General features: G+C 50.3%; 1 protein-coding gene across 1 annotated transcript in view; it reads left to right on the top strand.

The window, feature by feature from the left end:
* The window catches only part of LOC105492565 (lactase), a 58177-nt gene that overhangs the window by 40300 nt on the left and 4054 nt on the right, over window positions 1-13823 (top strand). Inside the window, exons 12-16 of the mRNA XM_011759803.2 lie at window positions 1569-1771; window positions 4512-4621; window positions 8028-8162; window positions 12404-12627; window positions 13485-13715. Of these exons, the coding sequence (XP_011758105.1) occupies window positions 1569-1771; window positions 4512-4621; window positions 8028-8162; window positions 12404-12627; window positions 13485-13715 (903 nt within the window). The remainder of the gene's footprint in view (window positions 1-1568; window positions 1772-4511; window positions 4622-8027; window positions 8163-12403; window positions 12628-13484; window positions 13716-13823) is intronic.

Here is a 13823-nt window from a genome sequence, read left to right as displayed (position 1 = left end):
TGGTATACTGACTTACTTTCCTTTAGATAAATGCCCAAAAGTAGGATTGCGGGATCCTTAAGGGTTTTGAATAAGAAATTGTGGACCTATTTTTGTGCCTTGAGAACCATCCAGTTTCCCTTTCCTTTAGTTCTGAGCTAATGAGAATAAATTTGTGTTCATCCATGTGATTCCCCAGAACACTGTGGAACAGCTGGAAAGAGCCACCAGAAGATGTGCCTCAAATCGTTATCAGAGGCATCTCCATTGGTCCTAGGTTGCCTCTTTGGTTTATACTCCTTCAACACATGAGAGGCGCCTCTCTTGGAGCATTCACTGTCGGGGATCTCTATGTCAGCTGCTTGCATTAGCTATATTCTCCAACCCTAACGATCACAGTGGATCCCCAAGGAGCTCCAGATTATCAACTCCTGTCAATTCATTTGAGCCCGGGAGTTCAAGGCTTCAGTGAGCCATGATCATGGCACAACTGCACTCCAGCCTGGATGACAGTGCATGACCCTGTCTCAAAAATAATAATAGGGCAGTTATGGTGGCTCATGCCTGTAATCCCAGCACTTTGGGAGGCCGAGGCGGGTGGATCGCTTGAGGTCAGGAGTTCAAGACCAGCCTGACCAATATGGGGAAACCCCGTCTCTACTAAAAATACAAAAATTAACGAGGCATGGTGGCGTGCGCCTGTAGTCCCAGCTACTCAGGAGGCTGAGACACGAGAATTGCTTGAACCTCTCAGCTCACTGCAATCTCCGCCTCCCAGGTTCGAGCGATTCTCCTGCCCCAGCCTCCTGAGTAGCTAGGATTACAGGTTCCTGCCACCACAGCTGGCTAATTTTTTGTATTTTTAGTAGAGACGGGTTTTGCCATATTGGGCAGGCTGGTCTTGAACTCCTGGCCTCAGGTGATCCACCTGCCTCAGGCTCCCAACGTGCTGGGATTACAAGTGTGAGCCACCCTGCCCGGCCTGGGTTGTCTTTTAAGTTTAAAAAAATCATTTGTACATGTAGTCCTTTCTGAATATAACATTGGTTTGAAGCTAACTCAATAGAAAGAAACTCCATCTCTTTAGTCTCTCTAGTTTGACTATAGTAGCTAACAGAGTTGGGCTGCAATGTCACACTTCAGCTTCGGGTGTCACCATCTGATTTGATTTGCTCCAGCCTAAGCATTTCTTAAATTGGGGGCTTTAGATTCTGTGACAGGTATCTCTATTATGGGTATTTTGCCTGAGACATACGAACCACTCTTCTGGAGGAGGGGGACAGAAACCAACATTTATCAAGTGTCCTTCCCTTTTTGTGGGTGGGTTTCGTACACGTTTCGTTTCCCTCTAACAAGCACTCTCTGCTGCCCATTTCACCAGGGAGAAAACTGAAAGGCTGAATTACTCACCCAAAATTACACAGCCAGGTAATAAGAGGGAGAGCCAGGGTTTGAATTCCAGTTTTCCTAATGCCAGAATCTACACCTCTTCTCCCAAACACAGAGGGGACATCTGCAGGCAGGGACTAACAATCTCGGTCACATCCATTCTATCCATTCTCTGTTGACGTTCATGTGTATGTTTCCAGGAATCTTTGTTAGGCCTGGCACTGCCCCCTACATTGTTGGCCACAACCTAATAAAGGCTCATGCTGAGGCCTGGCATCTGTACAACGATGTATACCGCGCCAGTCAAGGTGGTGTGATTTCCATCACCATCAGCAGTGACTGGGCTGAACCCAGAGATCCCTCTAACCAGGAGGATGTGGAGGCGGCCAGGAGATATGTTCAGGTCTGTTTTTCCTCTGGACACTTGTTCTTACTTTTGTCCATCTTTCCTTCCAGCCTAATGGAAACAGATTGTGAATCAAAGATTTAGGGTGTGGTGGCTCATGTCTGTAATCCCAGCACTTTGGAAGGCTGAGGCAGGAGGATTGCTTGAGGCTAGGAGTTTGAGACCAGCCTGGGCAACATAGCAAGACCTTGTCTGTTAAGAAACAAAAATTATTAGGGCATGGTGGCACACACCTATAGTCCCAGCTGCTCAGGAGGCTAAGGTGGGAGCTTGAGCCCAGGAGTTCAAGGTTGCAGTGAGCCATGATTTCAGCACCATTAAACTCCAGGTGACAGAGGGAGACCACCCCCAACCCAAAAAAAGAAGAATGGTTAGGATCTAAGCCTAGTTTTGCTATTGCCTGATTTTGTGAACTTGGGAAAATCATCTAACTTTTTCATGCCTTAGTTTTCTCGTCTTTGAACTGGAGATGCTCTACCCACCTCATAAGTTTGCTGTGATGAAAGTGATAAGGTCTATGGGGTTAGGTTGTCTTTAAGTTTTTAAAAATCATTTGTACAGGTAATTATTTCTGTAACATTGGTTTGAAGTTAACTCATAGAGAGAAATTTCCAAATCTCTTCAGTCTCTCTGGTTTGACTATAGTCACTAACAGAGCTGGGCTGCAATGTCACACGTCACCTTTAGGTGTCGCCATCTAATTTGATTTGCTCCAGCCTAGGCATTTCTTTTTTTTTTTTTTTTTTTTTTTTTTTTTTTTTTTTTTTTTTTGAGACGGAGTCTTGCTCTGTCACCCGGGCTGGAGTGCAGTGGCCGGATCTCAGCTCACTGCAAGTTCCGCCTCCCGGGTTTATGCCACTCTCCTGCCTCAGCTTCCCAAGTAGCTGGGACTACAGGCGCCCGCCACCTCGCCCAGCTAGTTTTTTGTATTTTTTTTAGCAGAGATGGGGTTTCACCATGTTAGCCAGGATGGTCTCGATCTCCTGACTTTAGATTCTGTGAAACTCATTAGTGCCCCTAATTTGCCAACTCAGTGAGTTTAAGAACAGCATCTTTTTGTCATGGAATTTCACCCCTAGGAAGTAGACACATTAGTAGGAAGCTGGCTGGGCATGGCGGCTCACACCTGTAATCCCAGCAGTTTGGGAGGCTAAGGCAGACTGATAATCTGAGGTCAGGAGTTCTAGACCAGCCTGGCCAACATGGTGAGACCCCATCTCTACTAAAAATATAAAAATTACCCAGGCATGGTGGCACATGCCTGTAGTCCCAGCTACTCTGGAGGCTGAGGCAGGAGAACCCAGGAGTTGAGATGGCCATTGCACTCCAGCCTGAGTGACAGAGCGAGGCTCCATCTCCAAAAAAAAAAAAAAAAAAAAAGGGAAGCAGGTGCCAGCATGGCCTACCTTTATTTCCACCTGAACCCCTGACTGACAAGAGAAGAGAAGGAGAAGAATGATCCTCATTCATGGCACAGCTTCTCTGGCTCCTCCTAGAGTCTCTGAAAGGGCTAGAAGGTGCTGTCCCCTACATTTTGCATCAGGAAGGAAAGAGAGGGGTTTCTCTCTGGACTGGTTCCCACTTTGGGCTCTGTGGAAGAGTCTGCCAACTGTGACACTATAACTCTCTTGGGGGGAACACCAAGGGCCTTGGTTTGCCAAACTCTTCACAGGAGAACTTGACAAAGATAGTCAAATTAATAAACGCAACGAAGAGCTTAATTTTCTGGTCTGCCAGTCAGCTGGGGAAACAGTTTTGAAACAAAATTAATGTATCCCTCATTTCAGACTCACAGAACTGGTGATTTAGAGCAACATTTCCTTTTTTCCTGAAATCAAAACTTCGAATGTCAGGAAATGTTAGGCTGTCATATCTTTAGATTGAGCCACTTACTGGTGAACTGTGATACTGCAGCCATGGACTATGACAGATGCATCTCCTATTAGAATCAGCTTCCACAAAAACATCCAGTGTGTTACCTTGGAGTGGGTGCACTTAAGCCTCCTTACCAGGGCATGTGTGTTCCATGCCTCGTCTCTAACCATGAGTGGAAGCTGCCCTCACCCCAATTCCCAGCAGCAGCCAGCAGGTGAGGAGAGGATTTGGAGAGACTAAAGAAGGCTCTCAACCCCCCAGCATCATAGTGTGTGGGTGCCACGTATCCCCACCCGTGATAAGGATGGCCTAGGCCTCATTAGAGAAAATGGGTCAAACAGTTCCCCATGTTGGGGCTGTGAAGGCCGGTGAAGAGTTATGCTTTGCCCGGAAAGTCAGGAAAGCAAAACCTTGCATCTCAGCCCTCCCCAGAAAGTCCTGGTTGCTCCTTGGGCCCTTTGATGCAGAAGTTCAGCTGCTCAGTGGTGAGAAAGGGAACCGGGAGCCTGGAGGCTTGTGGTTCTCCCTTCTCCTCTGCAGGATCCGTCCAAGGGCAGCCAGGAAGCATTTGTTGAGTTCCAGGGTCAGTGCACAGGTCAGTTCCTGTCACCTCAAGCTGTAACTATGAAGAGGTGGCCCTGCCCTCAGTGCGACAGCAGCTGAGCAAGCACAGACCCAGCTGGGAGACCTGTGGGCACTGAAGCTGCAACAGGCAGGAGCCACAGAGAAGAAAATTTAGCCTGGGGGTCCAGAAAAAGGAGGGAGGTTGTGAGGCCCGGCACTTCTGAGCAGGGACGGTGCTGTCTCTTGCTGTACCCACTTGTAATGCCTGGGCTGACTGTCTCCCCAACCCCACCCGCAGTTCATGGGAGGCTGGTTTGCACATCCTATTTTCAAGAATGGAGATTACAACGAGGTGATGAAGACGCGGATCCGTGACAGGAGCTTGGCTGCAGGCCTCAACAAGTCTCGGTAAGGGCCTGGTGCCCGCAGTGCTGAGGGCATGGCGTCGGGGTCGCAGAGGCATGTCTCGGGCAAGTTACCATGACTGAACTTCTTTGCTTGCTGGGAAGTTACATGTGATCATATATGTAAAGCTTAGCCCAGCACCTGGCACCTGTGCTTGACAGAGGGGGGTTGCTATTATGGTTATTATATTGCAGAACAGCCAGGAAATCTGTCCCAAGGATATCCACCTCTGAGCAACCCCACTCCACCACTCCACAGATAAATCCCGGCTCATCCTATCCCATTTCATCACCGCACGTGCGCATGTGGGTGGCAGTGGGTGAGTCAGGTTTGTGCTTTGCATCATTTGGCCAGCAGGTGGCGATGATCTGCACCAAAGCGTCCCTCGTTACCCACCCGCCCCTTCTTGTCAAGGAAGGAGTAGCAACGTCAGCAGCCAACGTTTACGCATCTTCTGTTGGCATCTTTATTTCTACTTAAATATGAGTAAAGTGAGGCGCAAAGATTAGGGCAAGGTCACCCAGCTATTAAGAGATGGAGCTGAGATTTGCAGCCAAGCTGTCTGCCCCCAGGGCGCATGCTGGGGGCTTGAGTCATGCCGGTGGGGCGAGAGGTGTGGTGTGTGGAAGCGCGGGAAGCGGGGGTCACTGCCCGTGGGAACATGCCCACCGCTCCAAGGCCGGCGGGAATCAGGTGTGAATTCCCAACACAGTCTTTGAGTCCTGTCCCCAGACGCCCCCATAGAGCCCAGCTGAGGATTAAAAATCCAGCTCCCAGGCTGGGCGCGGTGGCTCACGCCTGTAATCCCAGCACTTTGGGAGAACGAGGCGGGCGGATTACTTGAGGTCAGGAGGTCAAGACCAGCCTGGCCAACATGGCGAAACCCTGTCTCTACTAAAAATACAAAATTACCAGGCGCGGTGGCGGGGGCCTGTAATCCCAGCTACTGGGGAGGCTGAGGCCAGAGAATCGCTTGAGCTCAGGAGGCAGAGGTTGCAGAGAGCCGAGATGGCGCCACTGCCCTCCAGCCTGGACGACAGAGGGAGACTCTGTCTCAAAAAAAAAAGGAAAAAGAAAAAGAAAAGCCAGCTCCCACCTCACAATGCACACCCCGGCCTAGTTAGGGTAAGTGCCGCAGAGCAGGCTGTGCCTAAAGGTCTGATCTGCGAACTGTGATCTCCAGCGAAACCGGTGAGCGTGCGGCCCATCCGCACAAGTTTGCCCAACACCTACCATTAGACCGAGCCAGGGTCAGAGGGAGCGGTCCACGGAAGGAGAGGATTCCAAGTCGCTTCCTCAAGCTGCTGACAGATCAGCTGGAAAGACAGTGCTCCATGGAATCCCATTCCCCAGGCTCTTCAGTACAAAGAAAACTCAGCAGATGAGATCAGGGTGGACTGGGTAGACCCAGGAGATTTCATGGACAAGGCAGGACATCAGCTGAGCTGGGCCTTGACAGGGGATAGAGTGCAGGAGATTACAGGTCATTCCTTCTAAGGGGCAGGGTTGTGAAGACGGGCCTAGAGGTAATAATGAGTGGGGTGCCAGAAGCTGAGAGTGGGGGAGACCAGCCCAGCGGCAGTGAAGGGGCTGAGGCCACATGGTGAAGGGCCTGGAAGCCACGCGCAGGGCATTGGCTTTGGGGCCACAGGCCATTGCTGGCTTCTGAGCAGAGGCATCCGGTACATGAGGAGGCTGTGCTTTGGTTTTCTCCCATCATCTCAGAAACCCCAGGGAAGGAAGGTTCTTGATCCCTCAGGTTAACGGTAACAGAAAGGTCAAGATGAAAGTGTCGGAGGCATCTCTGGGCCACACCTAAACCAGAAGCACCAGGTCTCCCTGTCAGCATGCGCATGCAGTCAAGATCATCTGTACACACCGCACACAAGTGTTTATTAGTCAGGTTCCGCAGGAGAGAGGCTTTTCACTCAGAGTGCCTGGAAAACGCTCCATCTACACATTAAGAAGACAAAGTTCCCAGGCTCACATGTAATCCCAGCACTTTGGAGGGATTGCTTGAGACCAGAAGTTCAAGACCCGCCTGGGCAACATAGTGAGACTTTGTCTTTACAAAAAAATTAAAAATTATCTAGGCATGGTGGCACACACCTATATTCCCAACTACTTGGGAGGCTGAGGTGGGAGGATTGCTTGAGCCCAGGAGACTCAGGTTGCAGTGAGCTATGATCTCACCACTTCACTCCAGCTTCAGGGGGCGTTCAGTGTCCCCAGGAGGGCAGAGCGAGATGCTGTCTGAAAAAAAAAGAAAAAGAAAAAGAAAGAAAGAAAACAAAGTTCAGTGAAATCGTGAGAACTGAGAAATTCAAACTCAAATACTCAATTTGCAAATTATTTCCCCTGCTACTTTGAAGATCTTGAAGCTATTATTATTATTATTGCTAAAGTTGGAGAAAAAGAGGCATGCCTAACCAAACCCAACAGGAAGGAGCAGAGAAACTTGGAAAGGGCAGAAAACGGAGATACAAATTATACAAGATACAGGGCCGGGCGCGGTGGCTCATGCCTGTAATCCCAACACTTTGGGAGGCTGAGGTGGGTGGATCATTTGAGGTCAGGAGTTCAAGACCAGCCTGGCCAACATGGTGAAACCCCATCTCTACCAAAAATACAAAAAATTAGCAGAATCGTGGCGGGCGCTTGTAGTCCCAGCTACTCAGGAGCCTGAGGCAGGAGACTTAGGAGGTTGAACCCAGGAGGCGGAGGTTGCAGTGAGCTGAGATCGCGCCACTGCACTCCAGCCTAGGTGACAGAGTGAGACTCAGACACAAGAAAAAAAAAATTATACAAGGTCTAACTTTACAAACATAGGGGAAGAGTCTTGGGTGTGTACCTCAGGTATGCTCTTGATTTTGAAATCTGTCATAGATGCTAAATATCAGAATTTGCATATGTTAATGTTTGAAGGAAATGAAGAACTGTGCATGCATGTGTGTGCGTGCATGTGTGAGTATGTGCGTGTGTGTGCGTGCATGTGTGTGTATGTGCGTGTGTGTGCATGCATGTGTATGTGCGTGTGTGGGCGTGCATGTGTGTGTGTGTGCGTGTGCGTGCGTGCATGTGTATGTGCGTGTGCATGTGTGCGTGCATGTGTGTGTATGTGCGTGTGTGTGCGTGCATGTGTGTGTATGTGCGTGTGCGTGTGTGTGTGTGGTCCTTCAGGTTTCAGAGGCTCTTGCAGAGACCTAGGGAAGCCAGTTTTTTGGTCTGGGCAGTAGGAGCCGCAGGTACTTCCTGCACCATCTGAAGGACCTGTTCGTCCCCTCCGGTTCCCCCAGTCACTGCCAAGTCCCTGGGGTTCAGAGCGCTCCCCCGCCCCAGCCCCATGACATTCTCTTCTCAAAGCGTGGCTCTCCCTGACGCCCTGCCCTTAATGGCTTCTTCCATCCAGGCTGCCAGAATTTACAGAGAGTGAGAAGAGGAGGATCAACGGTACCTATGACTTTTTTGGGTTCAATCACTACACCACTGTCCTGGCCTACAACCTCAACTATGCCACTGCCATCTCTTCTTTTGATGCAGACAGGTAAGTCCACCAACAGGGCGCCCGTAGCCATCTCTGGAAAAGGCAGAAAGGTGCGCCTTGGCTGTGCTCTCTGAGGCCTGCCCAGCCTCAGAATAGGGCCTCCAACGCCAAATGTGGCAGGGTTTGCAAGACGCTCACCACCCCACAGATCCCAAGGAAATCTCCAGCAAGCAGGAGGGAGGGGAGGCCGGGTCTCCAGGGCATCTCCCATCAGGGCACACGTGCTTGGCTTTTTGTTTTATTTCATTTTTAAAATTTATTTATTTATTTTGTGTTCTTTTTCACAGGCTGCTCAACTTTCAAAATGCTTGGTTTTTAAAAAGGATTTTCAAGAAAAAAATTTATTTAGGTTTTATCAAAATTCACTTTAATGTTAATAAATATTACAATAATACAAGAGTAAAATTTTATTTTCTCTTTTAAACAATGCTTTTATGAAGTAGAGATAGTAAAAGATTTTGGTTCACCTTTTTAAGTAACGGTTTTTATTTTTATTTTATTCGTTTTTTTTGAGACACAGTCTCGCTTTGTCACCAGGCTGGAGTGCAGCGGCACAATCTTGGCTCACTGCAACCTCCACCTCCCGGGTTCAAGCGATTCCCCAGCCTCAGCCTCCAAGTAGCTGGGATTACAGGCGCGCACCACCATGCCTGGCTAATTTTTTTTGTTTACTTGTTTGTTTGTTTGTTTGTTTGCTTTGTATTTTAGTAGAGACAGGGTTTCACCATGTTGGTCAGGCTGGTCTCTATCTCCTGACCTCAGGTGATCCACTCGCCTCAGCCTCCCAAAGTGCTGGGCTTACAGGTGTGAGCCACCGCGCCTGGCCGATTGTCTTTTTCTTTATATCTATTTATCTAGAGACTTTTCCATCCATATCCTATATGGTTTTTTAAATGTCTCCAAGTTAATTTTCACCTTTCTCTAGTACCTCCTTGAGTATCTTAATAATCAACCTTCTGAATTCTTCATCTGGCAACTCAGGGATTTCTTCTTGGTTTGGATCCATTGCTGGAGAGCTAGTGTGACCTTTTTGGGGATCTTATAGAACCTTGCTTTGTCATATGACCTTTTCTGGTTCCTTCTTATCTGGGGAGACTGTTTCACTGGAAAGATCTGGAATCAAGGGCTGCTGTTCAGATTATTTTGTCCCACTGGGTGATCCCTTGATGTGGTGCTCGCCCGCTTCCCCCGGGATGGGGCTTCCTGAGAGCCAGACTGCAGTGATGGCCATTGCCCCCTGGGTCTCTCCACCCAGCGGGACTGCTGGGGTCTGAACTGGTGCTGAGGAATGTCTGCAGAGTCCTGTGATGGGATCTGTCCTCAGGCCTCCCAGCCATGGATACCAGCACCTGCTCCAGTGGAGGCGCAGGGGAGTGAAGTGGATTCTGTGCGGGTCGTTTGTTGTGGTTTTCTCAAACGCTGGTCATGCTAGCAGTGAAGTTGTCATGTGGACAGACTCGGGACCTCTGGTCAGCCAGGATGTTGCAGGCGGTGGAATTTGTTGTTGTTTTCTCCTTCTTTGGAGCAGGATTGTTCTGAGTTGCTGTAATGGGGTGAGTTGGTTGGTCTCCAGCCAGGAGGTGGCACTTTGGTTTTTTTTTGTTTTTTTTGAGGCAGAGTCTCACTCTGCCGCCCAGGCTGGAGTGCAGTGGCGCGATCTCGGCTCACTGCAAGCTCCGCCTCCCGGGTTCACGCCATTCTCCTGCCTCAGCCTCTCGAGTAGCTGGGACTACAGGCACCCACCACCACGCCCGGCTAATTTTTTGTACTTTTAGTAGAGACGGGATTTCACCATATTAGCCAGGATGATCTCGATCTCTTGACCTCGTGATCCACCTGCCTCCGTGAGCCACCGCGTCTGGCCTGGAGGTGGCACTTTCAAGACAGGAGGTGATGCTCTCAAGAGAGGAGGTGGCACTTTCACGGTGGCACTTTCAAGGTGCTTTCCCCTTCTGGTGCCACCAGCTGCAGTAGTAGAAGGGGGATTATAAGCTTGCCCTACGTTGGCCAAGGTACGTATTCGGGTTTCTCAGGTGATGGGCGGGGCCATAGAACTCCCAGGAGTTTGTGTCTTTTGTCTTCAGCTCCCAGCGAAGGTAGAGAAAGACCATCAGATGGGGGCAGCATTAGGAATGTCTGAGCTCAGACTCTCCTTGGGTGAGGCTTGCTGCGGCCACTGTGGGGAATAGAGGGCTGGTTCTCAGGCCAGTGGAGTTCTGTTCCCAGGGGGATTATGGCTTCCTCTGCTGTGTCATACAGGTTGCTAGGGAAGTTGGGAAAACTGGCAGTCACAAGCCTTACCCAGCTACCATGCAGCCAGCCAGGCCAGTCTCACTCCTGCCGTGCCCTGCCAACAGTGCGCAGGGCAGAGCTCTCACCCCGGGCTACAAGCCTCCTCTCTGAGAAAGCAAGCAGGGCTTTCAGGCCTTGCCCCTCCCCACCTGCCCACACTGTTGACTGTGGCTTCAGTGCTTTTATCTGCACTTCTTGTTTGCCCCCAAGATTCTGCTCAGGAAAATTCATGCTTCTAGTCGAAATTAAGTTCAGCTAGAAGCTTCCTTCATCCTTCCCCTCCCTAATTCCACTGGCTTCCTTCCCCAAGGACCCCTGTAGGATAAAGTCAGGAATGGCTTCCCTGGGCTCAAACTGGGGACAGGGAGTGGCTACAGGGCTCTTCCTACTGCTTCTTCTACCTTTACATTTCACTTGGCTCCCTAAATCCACTTGCGCTCTAGGTAAGGTTAAATCCTTCTCCTATGATCTGGATGTTCAGGTCCCCAGAGAGGATGTGTGTTCAGAGGCAGACTTTTCCCTTCTCACACTTTGGGAACTCACAGTTTTGTAGCTGTCTCGTGGAGTTTGCAGCAGCGTTCTGCTTCTTTCAAAGGGTCTATGAATTCTTTCGGTTTTTCTGGTATGTTCCTCCGGATCTCAGCTCACTGCAAGCTCCGCCTCCCGGGTTTATGCCATTCTCCTGCCTCAGCCTCCTGAGTAGCTGGGACTACAGGCGCCCGCCACCTCGCCCGGCTAGTTTTTTGTATTTTTAGTAGAGACGGGGTTTCACTGTGTTAGCCAGGATGGTTTCGATCTCCTGACCTCATGATCCGCCCGTCTCGGCCTCCCAAAGTGCTGGGATTACAGGCTTGAGCCACCGCGCCCGGCCCCTGCAATAGTTCACAACGTGAGTCTCCACGCACTGTTCTGTCCATCCAAGTGGGAGCTGTACCTAAGTCCTGTCTCCTATCTGCCATTTTCAGAAAATCTCATTTTGTTCCTTTTCTGTGAAGCATCTTTCCACACCAGTAGCTCTGACTGTGTTCAGGTTCTTTCTTTGAAAAGCAGCCCCTCCACTCCCACTGCATCCTGAAACCCCCGCCGAGTCAGGCTCACCAAGGGGGCTGAGGAGACTCCAGGACACCCCTCTACTCCTTCTGATTCTCCCTCCCTCTCATCAGCGCTGGGGCTGTCTCCTGGGAGACCTCCACTTGTGCTTATGAAATGGCCCACATTCAATTCAGCTGAGTCAGATAAATCCAGGTGCTGATAAAACTAACTTTTTTTTTCCTGAAGGATCTGAGTGTAAGAAGTGTCTAAATGCTTGGTCCTTATTTGACATGTGCGACTACAGGTGATCAGGCTTCTGTGGCCTCCCCCAGCAGGCACCCCTGTGGCAGGAGCTGTCCCCTCTCCTTGTCCATCACTGAGGAGAGAGGCCAGGCTCTTGGACACTTGAAGGAGGTGCCAGCCTGTCCGCTGCCTGTCAGCACACAAAGCAGGGCCCCAAGTATTGATGCCTGTGGCCACACCCATGGTCTGCATGTGGCATTGACTAGACACGGGTGGCTTGGGGGAGCCCATTCTCTGCAGAACAGCACTGGTGTCCATTGGAAGTCTGGAGCTGGGGACACCCAGAGCCTTGCATAGCTGCTGTAAGGAGCCACCTCTTCAGAGTAGTGGAGGGCTGGGCTCCATGAGCAAGAACATGCTCTGCACAGGCAGAGAAATTGAAGGGCGGAGAGCTGAGTGGCTTGTCCAGTGCTATACCAGCACAGAGTGCAGGCAGCTAGAACCAGCAAAAGGAGGAGAATTTGAGGCAGTTTGATTCTTCTGGGGTTAGTATGATTCTTAAGGCCAGACAAAACCTAAGGCTTTTCCTGGTCTAGGTCCTGTTTTGTGCTTCATGTAAAGGGTCTCTTGAGATTTACGTAACAATACCTCATCTTTAGTTTTTGAACTTGTAGAGGAGTTGCCTCCATCGCAGATCGCTCATGGCCAGACTCTGGCTCCTTCTGGCTGAAGATGACGCCTTTTGGCTTCAGGAGGATCCTGAACTGGTTAAAGGAGGAATACAATGACCCTCCGATTTATGTCACGGAGAATGGAGTGTCCCAGCGGGAAGAAACAGACCTCAATGACACTGCAAGGATCTACTACCTTCGGACTTACATCAACGAGGCCCTCAAAGGTACGACGGGCCCACCCCTCCCCAGCGTGCCGCTTTCCCTGTTGGAAACATCTGCCATCTGCACTGGGGGAGGGTGATACAGTGTCCTTGGGCCACAGTAAGAAAAGAACGCTAAGGTTTCTTGCTCCTGTTGGGCGTAAGCCTTGTTTTAGCGCTGTGCTCTGAGTTTTTTCCTTCCTATGTCTAAGCTCAGCAAGCAAGCCCAGTGGCCTGATGCCACCAAACCCTAGTTCCTGGCCTGAGTCACTTGCTCCCGCTGATCCTCCCTGATGTCAGAACAGCAGTGCCCTCCTGAGAATGGTCTGGGTAGGGCCCAGGAGGAGTAGGCTGTGTGGTTACCTGTGGGGTCTCTTGGTCTCCAAACCAAAGTTTGAGGCTCTTGGCTCAGCCCTAGCAACTTGAGATGGGACCATGAGGATAAGAGAATGGAACAAATGCTGAGTAAAAGAGCAAGCAATGCACCGGCAAAGGAAATGATTAGAACAGTCCTACCCAGCTGAAATCTATTCCATCTAAGGGCTATTTTCTATAGGGAGGAGCATGAACATTCTAAGGCACTGACCAAGATCATGGATAGAAGTGTAGCCCGGGGGAATTAGTCCACCCATGTTCCCGACTCCCATTCAGGGCTGAGCCCTTCTGGAAAGATGCTGGTGGCTCTGCATCTCCATCCACAGAGGACCCACGAACACTGCATGCAAAGGAAGGGGCAGCTTTCTGACAAAGCTGAAGCCAAAGCTTACCACCATCTGTGAGAACGGTGGGGAGTGCAGTAGGCAGACCTGGCTTCCGAAGGCCTGGCAGGAAGGTGCCTTCTGAGATAGGAAACTTATGCCCAGCCCTCTGTGTTTGAGCAGCTGTGCAGGACAAGGTGGACCTTCGAGGATACACAGTTTGGAGTGCGATGGACAATTTTGAGTGGGCCACAGGCTTTTCAGAGAGATTTGGTCTGCATTTTGTGAACTACAGTGACCCTTCGCTGCCAAGGATCCCCAAGGCATCAGCCAAGTTCTATGCCTCTGTGGTCCGATGCAATGGCTTCCCTGACCCCGCTACAGGGCCTCACGCTTGTCTCAACCAGCCAGAAGGTGAGATGTGGCTCTGGGAGGAAATAAAGCCTAAGGGTGAGGGGCAGGTGGAAGGGCCTCTCTCAGTCTGTTTTCTTCTAGTTTATTTCCCTCTTCTATGCTGCTCCA

This window comes from Macaca nemestrina, chromosome 11 (genome assembly GCF_043159975.1).
Source record: "Macaca nemestrina isolate mMacNem1 chromosome 11, mMacNem.hap1, whole genome shotgun sequence".
Classification (NCBI taxonomy): domain Eukaryota; kingdom Metazoa; phylum Chordata; class Mammalia; order Primates; family Cercopithecidae; genus Macaca; species Macaca nemestrina.
The sequence above is the reverse complement of the archived record's forward strand: the minus strand, read 5'-3'. Positions and strand labels throughout refer to the sequence as shown.